This window comes from Chaetodon trifascialis, chromosome 17 (assembly GCF_039877785.1).
Source record: "Chaetodon trifascialis isolate fChaTrf1 chromosome 17, fChaTrf1.hap1, whole genome shotgun sequence".
Lineage (NCBI taxonomy): Eukaryota > Metazoa > Chordata > Actinopteri > Chaetodontiformes > Chaetodontidae > Chaetodon > Chaetodon trifascialis.
Genome location: NC_092072.1, coordinates 4,507,328 through 4,527,771, shown reverse-complemented (window position 1 = coordinate 4,527,771; position 20,444 = coordinate 4,507,328). Strand labels below are relative to the sequence as shown.

Here is a 20,444-nt window from a genome sequence, read left to right as displayed (position 1 = left end):
TCCGTTACATCTAGATTTGTGTCCTCTGTGTGATAGTCGGTGTTAACATGCGCCACAGCTGGAGCGGAGGGTGTAGCTGATGTTACCGGAGCGGTGCTGAAGCTTGCATCAGAATTTTGATGAATGACCCGGATGTTGTCATTGTGAAGCCGCTGTGGTGTAACTGGATTTGTTGTCCGTACTTTTCTTTATGATATTCACGCGTTTCTCTACACGTCTGTTTCTACCCATATGTTGTTGGTACTCGATGAAAACTTTACTCCGTTGCTGTCAGATAGCTCATCTTAAATACCGTTTGATTTGAGATTCAGTCGGTGCAATCCTACCTTTTTCGGGTGTTTCCGGTCAAATCAAAACATTTTACAACGGTTAGGTAATGTTAGCATTGTTTTGACATAATGTTATGGTATGGCTAACCGCTCTTTAATTTACTAATTTGGACGTTATTGTTGTATTTGCTTTATATTTGTTTGTTCATGAGTATAAAACAACAAGAAGGGTTTTTCTCTAAACGCCGTCGGACCGTCTAACTTTGATTAGCCGTTGTAGCTAGCTAGGTCATGCTAAGTGACTGCAGTCTTGCTAATGATTTTTTTTTTTTTTTTTTTTGGCAGCGCAGATAACTGTGTGGAAGGGCAAATATCGTACTTTTTACTCCGCCACATTTGTCTGACAGCTACAGTAACTAGTTATTTTTCAGATTGCAGCTTTCATCCCTTTCCTGTTCAGTGAAAACCATGTATCTCCAACCTGGGTGAATTTGAATGAATGAGACAAAAGGAATAAATGTTCCTTTATTCCTTTTGTCTATTTAGACATACGTGGTTCTCACAGGACAGTGATGCCACAGACGTGATGATCTTACAGGATATGATGCAGTGCTGTGGATTTAACCAGCCAACAGTATATAAAGTTACATGTTAACATCAACAGCAATAAAATACAATAAACTACACACATCGAAGCACCAGTAGTATTCATTCAAAAGTAAAACACTAACAGTCAGATAGCACAGAGCACTTTTACTTGTAGTCGAATGTTTTCACAGTGTAGCATCAGTACTTTTATTGAAGATATGATATAACTATTAATCGCACACTGGGGAAATTAAGGTGTGACAAACAGCAAGCAATAGTAGCAGGAATGAAAAGGCTATAAAAAGGGATACAAAATTTTAAAAAAATCAACCATACATATGTACATTAAATACAATAGGAGTATAAAAATAGTATTGCCATTGGATTTTTTTGTAATTGTACATGGTAAGATATGGATAGTAGAGTACAGTGTTGTGTACTATTGCACAGTGAAGAATGTGTGTAAAACAGTTGAGATTATATATATACTGTATATACACTAAAGTAAAGGATCTGAGTATTTCTTCCACCACTGAGAATAGCGACATGACAAATTGAGCCTAAGGATGTGGATAATAAGAAATCTCCCCTCCTGGGCTGGCTTGAGGGGGCAGTCAGAGCCAGAGGTGATTCAAACACTTCACCAAGACACCTCCCCTGAAGGCTGTGCATATGCATGTGATCCGCATCTCTCCTTTATACAGCAGGTGTGAAACAAATGCACACAATAGCCTGGGCAACCAAAAGGAAATACTTGGTTTGCAAGTGTGAACCAGACTGTGGAGCGTGGGGAGTGTGGAGCAGGAGGAGGCTGCAGGAGATGTGGAACTGACTGTGTTGCAAATGTGCTTTATTTGCATTAACAGCTCCCCTGGGCTCAGATTAGAATCGCATACTGTGTGCTGATCTTGCTATTTGATTTCCTAAAAGTCTGCCTGTATGCACATGAATGCCGGTGTCGTGGGATTTTCTGAATGTTGGCTTTGATCAGAATCAGTCAGAGCTTCTTTTTTTTCTGCACCCACACAGACACAAAGTCATACTTCTTAAAACTGGCAGATAAAGACAACTGAAGTAGCAGAACTGACTTAATGCTGCAACTACAAGCTGTGGTTTAAACTGGAATCGAGTAAAGTTTTTAATCAAAATATTGATCATGCATGCTTGTTTACTGTACGAGGTGAAATATTTTCTGTATATCTATCTGTGTATGGACACATACTGTACTTGCTTCCTACTGCCTTCTGCCTTATGAACTTAGACCCCAGTAATGAGCATTGTCAGCAGAGTGATTTCTCCTCTTCAATTTAACATCTTTCGGATGTGAGTTGAGTTGAAAGTATCCAGTTTTTCCACACAAAACAAGCAAAGATTGTTCATATACTTTATTTCAGTTGTAATTTATACATGTTAAAGCAGTGACCTCCTAAAATTAAGTATGTCTCCAGATTTTGACCCCTTTAACCAAAGCAGCAGTTTTGTCTTCCTTTCTGTATTTAGATACATTTTAGGGTTTTATGTCATTTCCGATCCTATAAGTCATCTCATAACTCACCAGGTTAATGCTCAAAGGTGCTTCAGAGCATGCTGTGTTCCCAACTTTGCAGCAACAGTTTGTTTCTCCCTTTCCTGCTGCAACTTTTCAATGCCCCTGTAAAGAGATGGTTTTCTCAGTTTGCTGTGGAAGGACTTGTGTGGCCTGCACAAAGCCAGGACCTTGACCCCATCCAGCGTCTCTGGGATGAACTGGAAGTACGGCTGCGAGCCAGGCCTCATCACTCAGCACCAGTGGCCATCGTCAATGCTCTGGAGGCTGAAAGGGAGAAAACTTGAATACTTTTATTGTTTGCTGAATGAGCAGCTCAAGAGGGTCTGATTGTAAGGTGGATCATACAAAAACAGAGTCATTGCTGTGACATTAAAGGCTTGAGAGCCTTAAAATCGAGTGTTTTCTTAACCTGATTCTGTACAGACTGAGAGAACAGAGAGACAAAGCTGTTCAGTGCCTTGATGAGCATGCTGAGGTTTACGGCTGCATCACATAAACAGGACAATTAAAAGCAAATGAATGACTATGAACAGATGAAAGTTTCTCCTGGTGTCAAAGCCAAAAAATAAAAAATAAATAAATCAGAACCTCACACATATCACATATCTGAAAATCTCTGCAGCTCTCTCTCTATCTGCACTAACAGTTTTTTCTCAGTCCGTAATTAAAATGTTCAGATCTCTCCCGTTGCTATAACCACCCCTCATACCCGATGACTCATCACTGATGTGCTGCCAGGGACTGACTGCCGGTCTGACTGTTGAATCACATTCTCCCTTTCACACACACACACTCAGACTTCCCACCCCCCCACCCCCTCCCCTAGTTGGTGCCTGAAATAAGAGCACAGTTGTTGTACTTTGCACTGTTCAGTCATCAGATCATTTCAGGCTACGTCCTCATGACCAAAGCTGTGTTTGGGGCAGTGTGTCGGCATGCAGGCACACACAGGCTTTTAATGTATGAGTGTGTGTGTTTAGCCGTGCCATCGTTGTGGCTGTAGGGGTGAAAGGGTCAGTCTGTCGCCCACTTTGGTCCAGACTCAAATACCTCATCAACATGGATTGGCATGAAGCTTTGCACAGATGCTCATCGTCTCTGGAGGACTTTGGTGGTCCTCAAGCACCTCCACAAGTTTGACATTCATGCTTTTTGAGTGAAATAACTCAATAACTAATGTCCCCCTCTGGATAAGTTGTAACAGCTCTGGCGATCCTCTGACCTCTCCTCTAGCGCCATCATCAGGACACAATTTTATTTAGTCCAATATTTTGATTCATGGCTAAATACATTAATAACTTAATGACTCTGTCATCATCCTCAGCTGTAGTTTGTGTTCAGTGCTAATTAGCAAACATTAGCATGCTGATGCTAAGATGGTGAATTATATCATACCTGCTGAACAGGTATAATATCAACCCCTATTTTTGTTGTACCTGCTAACCCAAACAGGAAAATCTGTGTTTTATCTGGCTCCAAAATTAAATCAAAAGCCAATCAAAAAGATGCACATGCTCAGCTTTTAAGTCAAAACGAGAACTTTTAAATTAATATTTGAGTAATAGTGTTTACATGAAAATGTGATGTATGCACACCTGTTTACAGAGAGGCGCGCAGAACAATGAGTGAAGAGTCAAGATAAAAATCAGCCGTGTTTTGAAGCTGTTGTACAACATTTCAGGTGATTATACAGGCAACAACTTGTCTTTTCTTCTTTGTTCTTAAACTGCACATTTATTTAAATAACTTCTGTATGTAATTCAGTCTATATGGATTTAATGAAGGTTGAAATGTCAGTTTTATTTTCATCAGAAAAAGCAAACAATTCGGGCCTAGAGCGGCTGCACAAGTCCATTTGATACCTCTGTATATCAGGTATATAATGTCATACTTCTGCTAACTTAATAACGTAGACATTTTAAAGTGAGTTCTCAATTGTTGATTACAGACGGACCATACACAAAGAAATCAGACATGATGATGAGGACAACAGCCAGAACTGAGTACAGAGCAGAGCTGTACAATGCATTAAATTCGAATGGACTTTAATGGACTAAGTAAGTGAACGGAGCTCACAGGACTACAGCCAAGTCGGGTCTATTTATGTCAGATCAAAGAACAGCAGTTAAATGCTGAGCAGTTTAAAATGGCAGCTGCAAATCAATAACCTGCCATCTCACACTCGTGCTGATTTAACTGGTTCAGACCACATTTTTAAGCCTGTGCTAATGAATGGAAGTGGCTCCACACAATGGCAACATGTGCTGTCAGAGCGTAATAGGTGTGTCGACTTATAGCCTAGTGAGCTCATATAATGTGAATCATAATTAAGAAGAATCATTTTGCAATCAAACAAGAAAGTCTGCCTGAAAGAGTCGTGCCTGTGTGTGACATTCACCTGGGGTTTCTTTACAGCACTTCAACAGTAAATTAGTACATTTTTCAAGACACAACACACTTCTGGTCACTTCACTCACACTTTTCATGACTTTTTAAGCAAGTTGGCTCTCTATTTCTGACCCCTGGTCCTCTTATCACTTCCCCCGCCCCCTCTCATATCCCCAGCCTGCTTCTGTCCTTCCCTCCCCACACTTCGGCCCTTTGCTGCTCGTCCTCCCCTGTGGTCGCTCTGCTCTCCGCTGAGTGAAAGCAGCAGCTGCCAAGTCCAAGTGGCTGTTACCTGAACTGGAGGGAAAGCCGAGCGAGTAGTTAGTGTGTGTCTGTGTGTGTGTTTATCGGGGGATGCCAGCTGCCTCCATACTGGGCAACATGCCACAGTGATGGAGGATGGGATGGGACCTGACCTCCCGACCCCCAAGTAGCATCCCAGTGGGGAAACAGGCCTTTTTCTTAAGTTTATGCACCTATCACATGCTGAGTTTTGCTTTTTATTCACTCTGATCTGATTGAAAATGCACTTCAACATAAGAACATTTCAGCACACACATGTAAACGGCCAGCAGATAAGGAGTCTTGAAAGCAGCATGAGTTCACCTTTCAGGGTCCGCACTCCTTTTCAATGCAAATCTTGTTGGGATTCAGATAATCTCGTCAAGCTGATGAGTCGTCCCAGTATTACCAGTGGGTGACGGGGGGGGGGGGGCTTTGTGCTGTGTAAGTAGTTATCTGAATAGTTCAAATGAATGCTGAAGAGGACGTGCGCAGACAATCATGTTTCTATGTGATGCCAGACATAAAATCACTGATGATGCGTAAACAAGCCCTGACTTATTTGGCATGAAGAAAGACCTTGTGTGTCTTTACATGCCTTTTTTCAGTGATCAGTACATTTTATTATTATTACATTTCATTATTATTATTATTATTACACCCTGCCTTGCCAATAGTTCTATACAACATCTGTGTAGTGAAAACTGGGTGAAGCTCAATCTGGTTAAAATGGAAAAATATCAGGATTCATATTATATTTTCAACCCTAACTGTATTTGACACAGTGTCACACTTATTAGTATCAAAGTTCGTCAATAACTGGAAAACTATTTAAAAGCAGGACGTCAAAAACAACTCTAAGGGAAATCCGTGCGTTCCTGCTGAACAACCGATGAACTTGTGGCAGAAAATGAATGAAACGCCCGTAAATGTGGTCGCTTGTGCGCTCTCTCAGCCTGTTTCTGGGTCATTCTCACTGTTTTCATGACCGCTGTGGTTCGTGTCTGAGCCGGCCTGAAATTCACGGTCCCTGGTGAGACATCATGCATGTTTCAGGCGGCTCATCCGGTGACGTGCTGACGTTTTTTGCAGGAATGTGTGTGATTTGCGGGTCGGCACCGGGGAGGGCGACGGGAAGTCAGGCCGCCTCCCATTCAGTATAAAACCTCCCAGTCCAGCCCGGGTCTTCCTCTTTCTGTTACCTGGCTAGGGGCAGCAGCTTTGGCCGTGAAAACCCAGAAACACCGGTAAGTTCAACTTTGATCCCTGAGGCGAGTGAAGAGAAAGAAGGCAGACATTTAACTCTTTGCGATGCTTATTCAGATTTAGTTTGTCGTTTTCCCTTCGACTATTTCATTAAAAACTTTGCGTTTTCGGTTATGTAACTTCACACAAACCTGTGGATTTTTTTCTCTGAAATGGAAGGAATTAACCGTTAAAAATAGAGGGCAGCCGTTACTTGTCGTTTGCTAACCTGCTAGAAGCCACTGTCTTTTGTGTGTTACTGAGTTTAAGTGAGGTTAAATTAAGTTTTGAACAAAAGAGGTGAGGAGGGAGGAGAGAATGTGGGGGAGCAGGAACAAAGAGGGGGGATGGCGAAAGCCCAGACCCGAGGATGCTGGAATGCTGTTTCCTCTTTCCCTCCATGAAACGACTGCATGTGTCGTCCGGTGACAGGTGTTGGGAGCCTGGACAAAATGGGTGCTGAATATTTGGCAATCTTTGTAACTTTATACGACGTGGCCCATGGAGTAACACGTGTCTCGCCTGGCCTGTGGCCGAGTGAGGCCTAGGAGCCTCCGCCTGTGAGCGCCCCCGAGCCCAGCACCGCAAAGTAACGGTCAACTGTCTAAAAACGGAGCTCGGCGTTTAGAGTTTTTAAGAAATGTGGCCTCATTTCGGCTCTTTAAGCACTAAACTACTGTCAGAATGGTGTTTAAATTCAGCGGCTCAAGGGGAAGCCATGCTTCAGTTAGCATTAAGATTACTTTCTGTTTAAACACAATGGCTGCGCGTCCACTATAACATTATTTTGAGATAAGATCTTAGAGCTGACGGATGTGTCTTTCTTTTTAATTGTGACAGAAACTAATAAATCGAAATGGGAAAGGAAAAGATCCACATCAACATCGTGGTCATTGGCCATGTCGACTCCGGAAAGTCCACCTCCACCGGTCATCTGATCTACAAATGCGGAGGAATCGACAAGAGAACCATCGAGAAGTTTGAGAAGGAAGCTGCTGAGGTGAGCGGTTATTTCGTCTTATCTGTGAATTAGTTACAGCCAGGAGTTAAGATGGCGGCGTCAGCGTGCCCACTCTCAGCCCCGCCGCCTGGCACGAGACGGGAGCGACTGTGTGCGCGCGCGCGGGGTGGGGCTTAGCGCGAGCAGCGCTTAGAGATGACTGTGCACGAATACAATACAAGAGGCCTCAGGCTGTTGAGACAAAACGTGTAATAAACTAATACAGAAGAAATGTCTCAAATTGTGCTCAGAAATATATATTTTACAAGTTATGAAAATGATGTAATTGTAGTAATGTAATAGTAGAAATGCATTAAGTGGAATGTGTTGTATGATCAAAATCAGCTGTGTGATGCTTGTGTAGTCCAAAGGGAGTGCATACACAAGCACAGAATTTAAGGAGAAATCATTTTGTGACAACCCCTTCAGGCCTGAACACTGGTTGTCATGTACACTTGGGGTTAGTAACACAGCCTATAGCAGCATCCTTTTCCTACATCACAAACATAACAGATATCAGAATTGGCTCTGTTGGTAAAGTGTGTGCCCACACTCAAGGAATGTGACTTAATTTATCCCTCCACAGATGGGCAAAGGCTCCTTCAAGTACGCCTGGGTGTTGGACAAACTGAAGGCCGAGCGTGAGCGTGGTATCACCATTGACATCGCTCTGTGGAAGTTTGAGACCAGCAAGTACTACGTGACCATTATTGATGCCCCTGGACACAGGGACTTCATCAAGAACATGATCACTGGTACCTCTCAGGTAAATGATCATGTTTATACATGACAAACTCAGTCGGAACTGTATTTGCATTCTCCTTTAGTGTATTTGCATCTAAAATTTGATCTTCATTTAAGGCTGACTGCGCTGTGCTGATCGTTGCTGCTGGTGTTGGTGAGTTTGAGGCTGGTATCTCCAAGAACGGCCAGACCCGTGAGCACGCCCTGCTGGCCTTCACCCTTGGTGTGAAGCAGCTCATTGTTGGAGTCAACAAGATGGACTCCACCGAGCCCCCTTACAGTGAGGCCCGTTTCGAGGAAATCAAAAAGGAAGTGAGCACCTACATCAAGAAGATCGGCTACAACCCTGCCTCTGTTGCCTTTGTCCCCATCTCTGGGTGGCACGGAGACAACATGCTGGAGCCCAGTGAAAAGGTGAGGACATTTTCAACTTGTGTAAACCCAGTCATTGAGAACATGGACTGATGTCTCACTTTAAATCTGTCTGCAGATGGGCTGGTACAAGGGATGGAAGATTGAGCGCAAAGAGGGCAATGCCAGTGGAACCACACTTTTGGAGGCTCTTGATGCCATCCTGCCACCTGCCCGCCCCACCGACAAGCCCCTCCGCCTGCCCCTGCAGGACGTCTACAAAATCGGCGGTAAGGACTGAGTAATGTTATTCCTAAAAGACTGATTAAATGGAACTTCTCAAACCATTTTAGCGCTTCAACAAATAATTTTTCTCAGGTATCGGAACTGTCCCCGTCGGCCGTGTGGAGACTGGTCTCCTGAAGCCCGGTATGGTCGTCACCTTTGCTCCCCCCAACCTGACCACTGAGGTGAAGTCTGTGGAGATGCACCACGAGTCTCTGCCAGAGGCTGTGCCCGGAGACAATGTCGGCTTCAACATCAAGAACGTGTCCGTCAAGGAAATCCGTCGTGGATACGTGGCTGGTGACAGCAAGAACGACCCCCCCAAGGGAGCTGGCACCTTCAACGCCCAGGTTTGTATTGTGATTTTGGAAGAGCTTGTGAAAGCCATGATTGGAAAGGCTCTCAGTGTTGGGTCGAGTTTCTAATTCAAGTTCTAATTCAAAATGTGTCCACAGGTCATCATCCTGAACCACCCTGGCCAGATCAACCAAGGCTATGCCCCTGTGCTGGACTGCCACACAGCTCACATCGCCTGCAAGTTCACCGAGCTAATTGAGAAGATCGACCGTCGTTCTGGCAAGAAGCTTGAGGACGCTCCCAAGTTTGTCAAGTCTGGAGACGCTGCCATTGTCAAACTGATTCCAACGAAGCCCATGGTTGTGGAGCCCTTCTCCAGCTACCCTCCCCTCGGTATGTTTTTTTTTTTTCTTTTTTTTTTTTTATATAAAGTTTAAAGCCAACTATATACACTGATTTTGGAAATTCTTTTTATACAATACAGTGAAGATGCATGAAGTGCACACATGCAGTTACTAACTGCTCACCCCTTTTCTCTTCCCAGGTCGTTTTGCTGTGCGTGACATGAGGCAGACGGTGGCTGTCGGTGTCATCAAGAGCGTTGAGACCAAGGAAGTAAGCGGAAAGACGACCAAGGCTGCAGAGAAGGCCCAGAAGAAGAAATGAATGGTCGTACAGGACACCCAGCAACAAGACGTGTGCCGGCAGCAGCGGGCCACTCCTTACCCCCATCCTGGATCATCTTTTCTGAGGCAGAGCTCTCTACTCAAGGACTGGCTTATGCTGATTAAAACTCATCGCAAAAGTTTCCGCAGGAAAAAAGAACTGTGGCATTGTCACATACCTGAATCACATGACAGTGCTTCATCTGAGTTAAGTTTTAAGTTGGAAATGGTTTAGAACTGTATCTCGCTGTTAAAAAACCACATTAATTGGAAAGAAAGCTGCTGGTAACTAATAAAATAAATGTCTTTGAAAAAATGGAAATTAGCTCGTCTATCCTTCTCTTTTGCTCTTGGTGTCAGGTTTTTAGCTGTCATAGGCGAGCCTCTGTGGTGCAGCTGTTTTTGACCATGCTATCTGTGTGCAGTGATACACTTGTCATCCAATCGCCGTGATAGGAGTTATGCCACCCCAGCCAATAGCACCCCTTATTGCAGTCTGACAGCAACAAGAGCATGCACAGCCCCCTCCCTCTCCTCTGGTTCAGTATAAAAACTGTGGACGGCTCACATTCGGTCCTTTTTTCCTCCGCTCTAAATCAGGGGACGTCTGGTTATTGCTGGGCACAGGTTTGTGAAATGTCATCTTTTTTAATCTCTTAGAGCTAAAATAAGTAGCAAAAATGCATGCCGACACAGGAGCTGGGGCGTTTTTCAGGTCAGGATATTTAGACTTGGCTTTTGTTGGCCTAGTCTATAGGAATATAACTGAATCTAGAAGAAAATCAGAGGCAGCTTGTCTGTCAAAAAATAATGGTTTGGTTTGACAAAAGGTAAACATGCTAGCTCACCTCTGAATTTCTTATCTGGACATCAGACAGCATGTGGTCTATTCATCTGTCATAATTGAGGCACAATATGACAAAAATAACAAACCAAAATCCTGGACCTTAAAAAAGGTGACCCTGAACTTGAACTGTAAAGGAGTTGTCAGGTTTTTTCCTTTCTGCCAGTCATGGTAGTCCTTTCTGCCTTCGTGAACGCGCATCCTTCCACCCCAATGCTGTCTCTACAGTGACTGTGCACGCGCTTGCATCAGTTGGTAACATGGCGGCTCTGCACTCGCGGTGCAACATGGAGGCCGGGCAGCCGGCATTGAGCACATGGCGCGTGACTCACCACTGTCTCCCTTCCGGTAGCGTGCACGAGCATTGAAAAGCACTTACGAGATAAACGTATCCAATAAGTCTAGTCTCCGAACGAGTATGTGGTTAAGTCAGTAATAGTGCGTTAAATGTGCGTTGACGCAGTAACACCACACAGCTACATGTTAAACGGGCTGGTCTCGTGCGTGGGTTAATGCTAAACAGCCAGCTAGCTGACGTTAGCTAACCGCTTATGCCGCAGTTGCGACAAGGCTGAGAAATCGAGACGTTGTACTACATGTGTATTAATCATGTCAACCTGTTTTCACATTGGTGTCATAATGATCTCGCCTGCTGATCCCGAATGAACTCGCACAATTTAGAGATAAGTTTAAAGAAAACATCTAATTTTAAGTACCCACAAACACCGTTAATTACTACTTATTATTTGATATACTTGGTATGTTTGCTTGCGTTAGCAACTCATTTCACTTAGTCATCATAACCTCGATGATCCCACCGAGTTCAGACAAATTTAAACCAGAAATAATACTGATACAGTCAGCGTAACTCCCCATGTCGTTTATAACTAGTAAATCGAAATGGGAAAGGAAAAGGTCCACATCAACATCGTGGTCATTGGCCATGTCGACTCCGGAAAGTCCACCACCACCGGCCACCTGATCTACAAGTGTGGAGGAATCGACAAGAGAACCATCGAGAAGTTTGAGAAGGAAGCTGCTGAGGTCAGTTGTGGAGGCACCACACACATTCACCTCAACTTTCATTAAAAAAAAAAAGGGGGGGGGGGGGGCAGGCCGCAGTACACATGAATGAGACTCTGAAGGCAGACACAGGGACTCTTCTTCATAAGTGAGTGGAAACGGGTGTGGTGAATGAAGCTGCTCATTGATATTACTGGGTAAACACTGCCACCTACTGTAGAAATATGTGTACTGTCCATATTGTAACGTATTCAAGGTTTAATAAAGCTATTACAAAAGTGGAAAATCAGCATCATATTAAATAACTACTTCCTCATAACTATAGCCACTGTTACCTAACAGGTATTTAATTTAGTAAATGCTAGAATAAGTAAAAATCCATACAAAGGATTCGACAAAAATATTTAGACCCATCGAATTAAGGTACAAACATTTCTAAACACTGATTTGTTTAAACAGGCTTTAAACAAATCAATTGTAAAGAGAACTGACAAGTGAGAGAAAATGCTTAGAAAATACTTTTTGTGTATCTACCACAATGTGTCAACATCGTCATTAAATCCTTGGTCAAATTCTTATATATTTTATTTATATATCTTAGGTATATTTAGCCATTCTTTAATTACATATTTCATTATCTAAATCCTTTTCTAACTACATTTTATTCAGGCAAATGGCCTTATTTAACACTGATGCATTTAGTAGTCTGGCATATTTTGTTAAATGAAAAAAAAGGTGCTAAATGTGTTTAAACTAAGGTGTCTAGATTAAAAATATTGATATGTTAACAGTGCTGACAGTCAGCCTGAAGGATGAACTGAAGTTTGGTATTTGTGTTCTCACTGAGCCTTGAATCAGAAACCTGATGAACAGACAGGCATTAACTTGTCCATGTAATGTGATGTAACTGTGGGATTTACAGTGAGCCCCGATTTAGAAACTGCTCTTGGATAACAGAGTACAGGGTGGTGGGTGACACCTGGTATTTCGAGAGGTAACAAGCAGATGAGTCTCACTGGTTTCATGAAATGTATTTTATATGACAAACCAATTGTAATTAACAGAAACTTTCCTCAGAGCAGTTAGGAAATCTTTTGTATGGACAAGGTTGTTGTTTTTCCACAATGAAGAGCCGTGATTTTAATTGAAAAATCTCAAACTTTTCTGGCAGATTCCTAAATTTTCCCCATTTTATGTCCTCCTTTATTTGTGTCATCTCGACCACCACAGATGGGCAAAGGCTCCTTCAAGTACGCCTGGGTGCTGGACAAACTGAAGGCCGAGCGTGAGCGTGGTATCACCATCGACATCGCTCTGTGGAAGTTTGAGACCAGCAAGTACTACGTGACCATCATTGATGCTCCTGGACACAGGGACTTCATCAAGAACATGATCACTGGTACCTCTCAGGTAAAGGCACACCTTTTAACCTGCTCTGTACTGACTCACCGCCTTAGATTTTTTGTATAAAAAACACTTTTCGCGATCCTTCCTGTTCAGGCTGACTGCGCTGTGCTGATCGTTGCTGCTGGTGTTGGTGAGTTTGAGGCTGGTATCTCCAAGAACGGCCAGACCCGTGAGCACGCCCTGCTGGCCTACACCCTCGGTGTGAAGCAGCTCATTGTTGGAGTCAACAAGATGGACTCCACCGAGCCCCCTTACAGCCAGAAGCGTTTCGAGGAGATCACCAAGGAAGTGAGCGCCTACATCAAGAAGATCGGCTACAACCCCGCCACTGTTGCCTTTGTCCCCATCTCTGGGTGGCACGGAGACAACATGCTGGAGGCCAGTGACAAGGTGAGCCACTCATTACATGCTCAGCTCAAGTCAACATACAGCTGGTAAAGGTAGATGGACTCTCCTGGACCTTTCTTTACATTTAATTCCTTTTAATAAATCCATCACAAATCTGTGACAGCGACTCAGATTTGCATAATTTCTTTTTACTAAAATTAAAGGGAAATATTTCTTGGATCATCATATAAAACAATCCTTGAGAACTTTTGCTTACTCCATTACTTTTTCCTCTTTCTCTGTCCTCTCTCTGTATCTACATTCTCCATTTCAGATGAGCTGGTTCAAGGGCTGGAAGATCGAGCGCAAGGAGGGCGGTGCCACTGGCGTCACCCTGCTGGAGGCTCTGGATTCCATCATGCCTCCCTCCCGCCCCACTGACAAGCCCCTGCGTCTGCCCCTGCAGGACGTCTACAAGATTGGCGGTAAGGAGCATCAGATCATGATGCCTCATAAAACATCAAAGGAAAGGAAAGCAATATAATGCCTCTGGACACTGATGTTTTGCTAGTCTACCATTCATCCTAACAGATTTAAAAAGAGAAGCTAATGGCCTCTGCACTGTGAAGCCCCGTTCAGACATCTGCTGTTACAGGAAATGTGGTGGCAATTTAGCATCAAAGTGCCGAAGTCTGCTTTAGGTAAAAGTCAACGTCATGTCAGATGTCAGTTTACACAAGCCCTCACAGTTTGAGGAAAAAGAGGTAGAACCAATCAGCACTCTCTATTACATGAATATCCAACCAAATGCTTATATAGACCATGTGAGCAAATACACAAATACTGTAGGGGGTTAACTCCATTCTTGACTTCACATCTTGTCTATCTGTGCTCAAGGGTTTGGGCGTTAAACAATGTTTAATACCGTTAAATCTTCTGCGGTGCCAGCTAATTAGAAATCCCATTGGAGAATCGTTGCTATACCGTTTCCTGCCACAAGGTGGCTACAGTGTACAGATGTACATATACCACTCGATGGGTGTGAGTGCTGAGTGCGGGTTGGCTAAGGTAAATAAAGAATAGTGCAAGGACATTACATTAATTCTCAGGCGTGGGTCAACTAACCTGATAACTTGGCTTATCAAATAATAACGAAAACACGCGAACACTGGGCTATTTTCAAGTCTATTACTTGTTGGGGTTTGAGAATTGACATTTCGCAGCCTGCGGTACTGATGGCGGGTACGTGGCGCACATGCAAAGGTACTTCCGGGCCACGTTTGCCATCAGAGGAGCGGCTACAGGTTGATTTCCACGGAAGGAGGAGATGTTCGTCTTCGTCTGAAATGCAGCCAAACTGACTCGGTTAGTTTTTTGTTTTTTGTTTTTTTTTGCGGGGGCAGGACCAACTCGTTTGTGTTCACCCATCTGTTTTTTTTTTCTTCTTCTAATGACTAGAGGCTGTCACGTGTTGCGCAATTATGATCGTTTCCTAATAATTTTTTTTAGTGTTACATTTTTTGACAATGAACAATTGCATTGTTCATAAAAAGTTGTGCCATCACTTTCAGACCGTCTTCAACCGCACAGACAGAGGTGCTGGAGAAACGCGTTGATTATGAAGACGCGCACTTCGCAGCAGTTGTTTTTTTAATTACCGTAATAAAGCGGACACCGTCGCTTTTTTCAATACCCGGAGATACCGTATTACCGCCCAACCCTATTGTGCACCATAAAATCGGCAGCCTTATTCTCTATGTAATGAATAAAATTGATGAGGAGTTTCATCAGTAGTCTGACTGTAAAATGCAGGACGAGCTTCTGTGATCATCATGAATTTAAGGAGAAAAAAGGTTTCTCAAACAATGTCCATGCAGCCCGTGTCAGAACAGAAAACACTCCTCTTTCTTCAGATCATTCCTTTTCAGTCCACTAAAGCCCTCCAGTCAAGCAACTGCTCCTAATTGAGTACCAAACTTTGCAAATTTCATGCGAACATGTCTGAATGAAGCCTATACACAGAAAAAAGATACTGATGCCTGAATGACAAAAAGCCATTATTTCAACAAATAGATGAAGCCTGCAGTGTCACATATTCAGTGTCTGAAAATGGTTAATTTACATATCAAAAATACATTGATGGCAATCATCTTTTTATAACTAGAGATGAAAATAGGCAAACCATAAAAACCCTGGTCCACACCACAGTCACAAAGTGCCAACAGAGACAGAGTCAAGCTGCTCACCTGAAGTCCTGAAAGTTGGGCGTACAACAGTAACAGCAAGCAGCTCACAGTGTAATTGCAGACTCTCAAGTGACATGTCACTCCGTTCACTCAGCCTCTGCTGAATGCAAAACGATGCGTTGTGGGAGTGGATCCAGACAGCTTTGCAGTGACGTCAGACAGACGAACCACAGAGGGGGAAAGAGCCTACCAGAAACTAGCAGTGCACACCTGATGCTCACCTGTAAATCTGCCTGACATGTATGGCACTGGTGCAGTTCTAAGCATATAGCATATACATACTTAGGATTTCTCAAGCGCAATACAACATATGACATCAGTAGTTTTTCTCATAAGAATTTTAGCATTAGTATTTTTATGGGCAATATGATTTTTAATGGCCTTTAGTATTTTTATAGTCTGTACATAATGTACATACACAGTTGTTTTTCTATTCTGTATCCTGTACACTTTTTTTTATCTTGGCCCTTTGGTGCCACTGTTTTTGCTTTTTGTAATTCTTGCTGGCTGTAACAACTTAATTTCCCCGGTGTGGGATCAATAAAGTCTTATCTTAAATCAGACATGTTCAGAAGATTGTTGCTGAAAGAACGGTCTGTTGAGCGCGGACTTTACAGCTCTTTAAGTTTTTGATCAAAAAATAACACAGTTCACTCAAATATTTCGGCTCCTCTTCTCTCTCAGGTATCGGAACTGTCCCTGTCGGCCGTGTGGAGACCGGTATCCTGAAGCCCGGCATGGTCGTCACCTTTGCTCCCCCCAACCTGACTACTGAGGTGAAGTCTGTGGAGATGCACCATGAGTCCCTGCCTGAAGCTCTCCCCGGTGACAACGTCGGCTTCAACATCAAGAACGTGTCCGTCAAGGAAATCCGCCGTGGAAACGTGGCTGGTGACAGCAAGAACGACCCCCCACTGTCAGCTGAAAACTTCACCGCCCAGGTGAGTCTGAGCCATGGCAAAAGCACATCAACTTGTATCTTGTTACTAAATACCCCGAAAAATGAATTTCTCAAAATAAAATACAAAATACTGGTGACAGAAAAACTCAAGATAAAATATTTCATATTTTCACAATGCAGGAACATACATTTGTAACCTTGGCCATACGAAATGTCAGATTTTTGTAATGTACACACAGTTCTGGTGAGAGTTTGAATCCCACAGGGAGGAAGAACAGGAAGTAGAAGTAGAATCCAAGCAAAAAGGAGTTTCATCAGTGGGTACAGCTCCACAGAGGTGGGTCCATGCTGGCCCACCAGAAAACGGAGGAACTCTAACTCAACTGTGTGGCCCCTTCCTGTGTCCATTTCAAATTAAAAGCCCTTGTTTCAAATGAAAAACCCTCAAGCCTTTCATACGTGGTATGAAGTGGTGGAGTTTATTGCAGATAGTTAACATTTGGATGCGAGTGGCAGTGTAATTAGTGCCATGATATACGTGTATTTACATTTCCATCGACACAGCTGAGCTTGAGAAAGCAACCCAACTGTGGCAGTGATACAATTGTACTGGTTCTCCCATGAAACTACTGTCCCTTAGCAGCTACATTTGTTGGCCATCCCAGAGGATCACCTGTGCCATGCATGTGGACTGTGACATGGAGTCATCACATTTCTAGAACTACCATCTGCTACTTAGTGTTTTATTTGACTCACTTTCTGAGTTCGCTTTAGTATTTCTGTGAAACAGTGCATTCGCCTTTCAGCTTATGCCAGAACACAGCAGAGTGAATGTAAAGCAACACCACTGAGTGTTCCTGTTTGACTACATGGCAGTCAGTTTCCTCACAGCTACCCCTCAGGGAGAATAACTCCTGTACCAACCGGTCTGGTTTTTTACACCTCCTTCTTTTCCTGTAACCTGATGCTGAGCTGTTCAAAGGATTTCTTGCTTTGTAAAGAGGTGGAGGGTATCGGGTCCTAAACCCAGCCCGACCCTCCCATTCTTTCCATTCACCATATCAATTCTGCTGCTTTTAGCCAGTTTCACAATGTCAGTGTTGGAGAATACAATCTCCCACTACTCTACTCATCTTCCTGTGTCTTAGATATCATCCTGCCAAAGCTGTTAAAGGAGGTGTTCCGCACCGTTGGCCCAGTTATTTTGCACATTTGCATTTTACAGCTCCCTGACCTGGGGTGCTTTTCCAGACATGTTTCAACACACCATTTTTCACCCAGTGCTAAAAAATCTTCATCAGGTGCCACTGTCTCTAAATGACTACAGACTGCTCTAAACTTTTTTATCTTAAGTTTTACAGAAGGATTTTTTCCCAACTGGTGTATTTTATGGATATTAATATATATTAATCTGTCTCTTCCTCTCTCTCTAACCAAACCAGTCGTGGCAGATGGCCGCCCACCCAGATTCTGGTTCTACCTGAGGTTTCTGCCTCACCACTGTCGCCAAGTGCTTGCTAATGAGGGAATTCTTTGGTCTCTGATGATAAAGAGCATGGCCTATACCTGCTCTATATGGAAAGTATCCTGAGACAACTTCTGTTGTGATTTAGTGCTATATCAATAAAATTGAATTGAATTAATGACCTAACTGCAGGCAGAGGTGACAGCTTGATTTTAGTTCTCTTAGATTTAAGCACTGCTTTTGACACACAGTCGATTACAGGATCCTCTTACATCATTTTGAGACCTGGGTAGGCATCAAGGACTCCGCTCTTAGCCTTTTACGCACTTAACTCTCCAACAGAACTTTTTCTGTCACTCTGAGGAATTCGTCTTCCTCAACAGCTCAGCTTAAGTTTGGTGTTCCCCACAGTTTCGTTCTTGGCCTCCTTCCATTTTCAATAAACATGCTACCTCTTGGCCAGGTTTTTCAAAATCATCATGTTTTTTGTCATTTATACATGCGGTTAAAACCCACAGATCCTAGCAGCCTGGCTCAATGATCTAAATATTAGATGTTGCTCTTTTAAACCTCCTTCCATGTCTCTCCTTCTGTAGGTCATCATCCTGAATCACCCTGGCCAGATCTCCCAGGGTTATGCCCCTGTGCTGGACTGCCACACCGCTCACATTGCCTGCAAGTTCAGCGAGCTCAAGGAGAAGATCGATCGTCGTTCCGGCAAGAAGCTAGAGGACAACCCCAAGGCTCTCAAGTCTGGAGACGCCGCCATCATCACCATGTTGCCTGGAAAACCCATGTGTGTTGAGAGCTTCTCCCAGTATCCCCCACTGGGTGAGTGAAGCTCTGTTTGCCAGTTTTGCCAACTGTTAGACTTCTTAGCAGTTTTTCATGGCAGCCATTTTGACATTTCATAGCAGGATGAACACAGGTGTAATTAATAACATTAATGGCAGCTGCATGCCACTCTGATGGTTTCAGGGCCCTGGTTTAGTGCATCCTGGTTTTGCTTAAATTGAACCGAGCCATTATATGATCAGTTGCACTCTGCTCTACTGTGAAAAAGGTCTGTTTAAGGGCTGCACTGATCAATATTTTTATATAAGGAATAGTTTGCTCTTCCTGTGCATTTTAGCTTCTTTCGGCTAATTGTTTCCTGCACTCAACTCTGAAGGCAACTGTTATCAGTGATACAACACTGATAAACCCACAGTATGCTGCCTGCCTAACACCACACAACAGACACAGTTAGCAACTAGCTGATAAACGTACTGTACTGCAGCAAGTAGCTCTAGAGAGCCAGATACTTCTCTTAGGATGGTGGAGACCAAAGACAGAGCTAAAAGAGAGTCAATATTTGACTTCCTTTCATCAGGTGGACAGAAAACATGACTCTAAATGAATGAATGTCGACTTTATAAGGAGCTAAAGTCAGATTAATTACTGTTGTGTATTTAATACACAAATAAAACACAAAATTTACTTGGTTTGTGCTGTTAGAATAGCTCATGTTGCTTATTTGAATGACACTGTAATAGAGTCAAACATGAATACGCTATAAGCTTTTAATCACGAATCAATTATTCATCATTAATATGATCATAGATTGATCGTGGAAATCATTATAAATTTGTGAAGACAGATGGACATCCTTGTGGATTTATCATCCCTAAGCTTGCCTTCAAACAATAACTGTGACTCCCAACAGCTGCACCTTCAACACAGAGCAGACTCATGTCAAAAGCATCTTTTAAGCCTCTCGTCAACTTTATTTTCTCTTTTCTTGTCCATCTCTTCCTCCCAGGTCGCTTTGCTGTGCGTGACATGAGGCAGACCGTGGCTGTCGGTGTCATCAAGTCCGTGGAGAAGAAGGCCGCCACCGGTGGAAAGGTCACCAAGTCTGCACAGAAGGCAGACAAGAAGAAATGAATTCCCATGCAGGACGTCCAACCAAAAGTCGCGTCTCAGCAGCAGCGGGCCTCCCCATCCCCTCTTCTTCCCTGCCACCCGGCGCCGTCTTCTCTGAGGCAGAGCTCTCTACTCAAGGACTGGCTTATGCTGATTAAAACCCATCGGAAAAGTTTCCGCAGGAAAGGAAGGCTTGTGCCTTTTAGGGGAAACTACGCTCATAATTAAGTTGAAACCAAAACAATAAAAATCTTAAACATTGCCAAATGAAGATGTTTCTTTGCTGTTTCATTACAAGAATTTCTTGATTGCAAACCATAGCAGCACTCCTCCAGAGGCTTCAAACATAAACACAGTAGAGCATTTTTCAATTACACTTATAATAAGGTCAAAATTCAAAGATTATTTATAGGTTTTAGACCTTTTATCACTTATTCTGTTCTGATATAGGTATATAAGTGTAAGGTGTTTCAAAAGAGACACTCCAGGAGGTGAGGAAGACCAGTTTTTAAGGTGAATGTGGTGTAAAACTTCAGAGCAAGTACAGACTGGTAACTTTCTTGCTCATTTTATGAAGACAGTGGGGGACATCAAGTCCTAAACCCAGCCAGACCTTCCCATTCTTCCTGCTCTGCATGTCAATTCTGCTGCTTTTACCTAGTT

The 20,444-nt window shown here is 43.2% G+C and overlaps 2 protein-coding genes across 2 annotated transcripts; both read left to right on the top strand.

The window, feature by feature from the left end:
- Window positions 1–6,139: 6,139 nt before the first annotated feature.
- Window positions 6,140–9,985, top strand: LOC139345549 (elongation factor 1-alpha). The gene is made up of 8 exons (XM_070984196.1): window positions 6,140–6,323; window positions 7,162–7,321; window positions 7,908–8,087; window positions 8,183–8,479; window positions 8,556–8,706; window positions 8,795–9,051; window positions 9,157–9,391; window positions 9,543–9,985. The coding sequence occupies exons 2-8, from the start codon at window positions 7,178–7,180 to the stop codon at window positions 9,662–9,664; spliced, it is 1,386 nt and encodes a 461-aa protein (XP_070840297.1). The 5' UTR covers window positions 6,140–6,323; window positions 7,162–7,177; the 3' UTR covers window positions 9,665–9,985.
- A 171-nt stretch (window positions 9,986–10,156) lies between these two features.
- Window positions 10,157–20,052, top strand: LOC139345547 (elongation factor 1-alpha). Its single transcript, XM_070984194.1, has 8 exons — window positions 10,157–10,290; window positions 11,399–11,551; window positions 12,761–12,940; window positions 13,031–13,327; window positions 13,599–13,749; window positions 16,195–16,451; window positions 18,473–18,707; window positions 19,678–20,052. Exons 2-8 carry the CDS (start codon window positions 11,408–11,410, stop codon window positions 19,800–19,802), a joined length of 1,389 nt encoding a protein of 462 aa, XP_070840295.1. The 5' UTR covers window positions 10,157–10,290; window positions 11,399–11,407; the 3' UTR covers window positions 19,803–20,052.
- The last annotated feature ends 392 nt before the right edge of the window (window positions 20,053–20,444 follow it).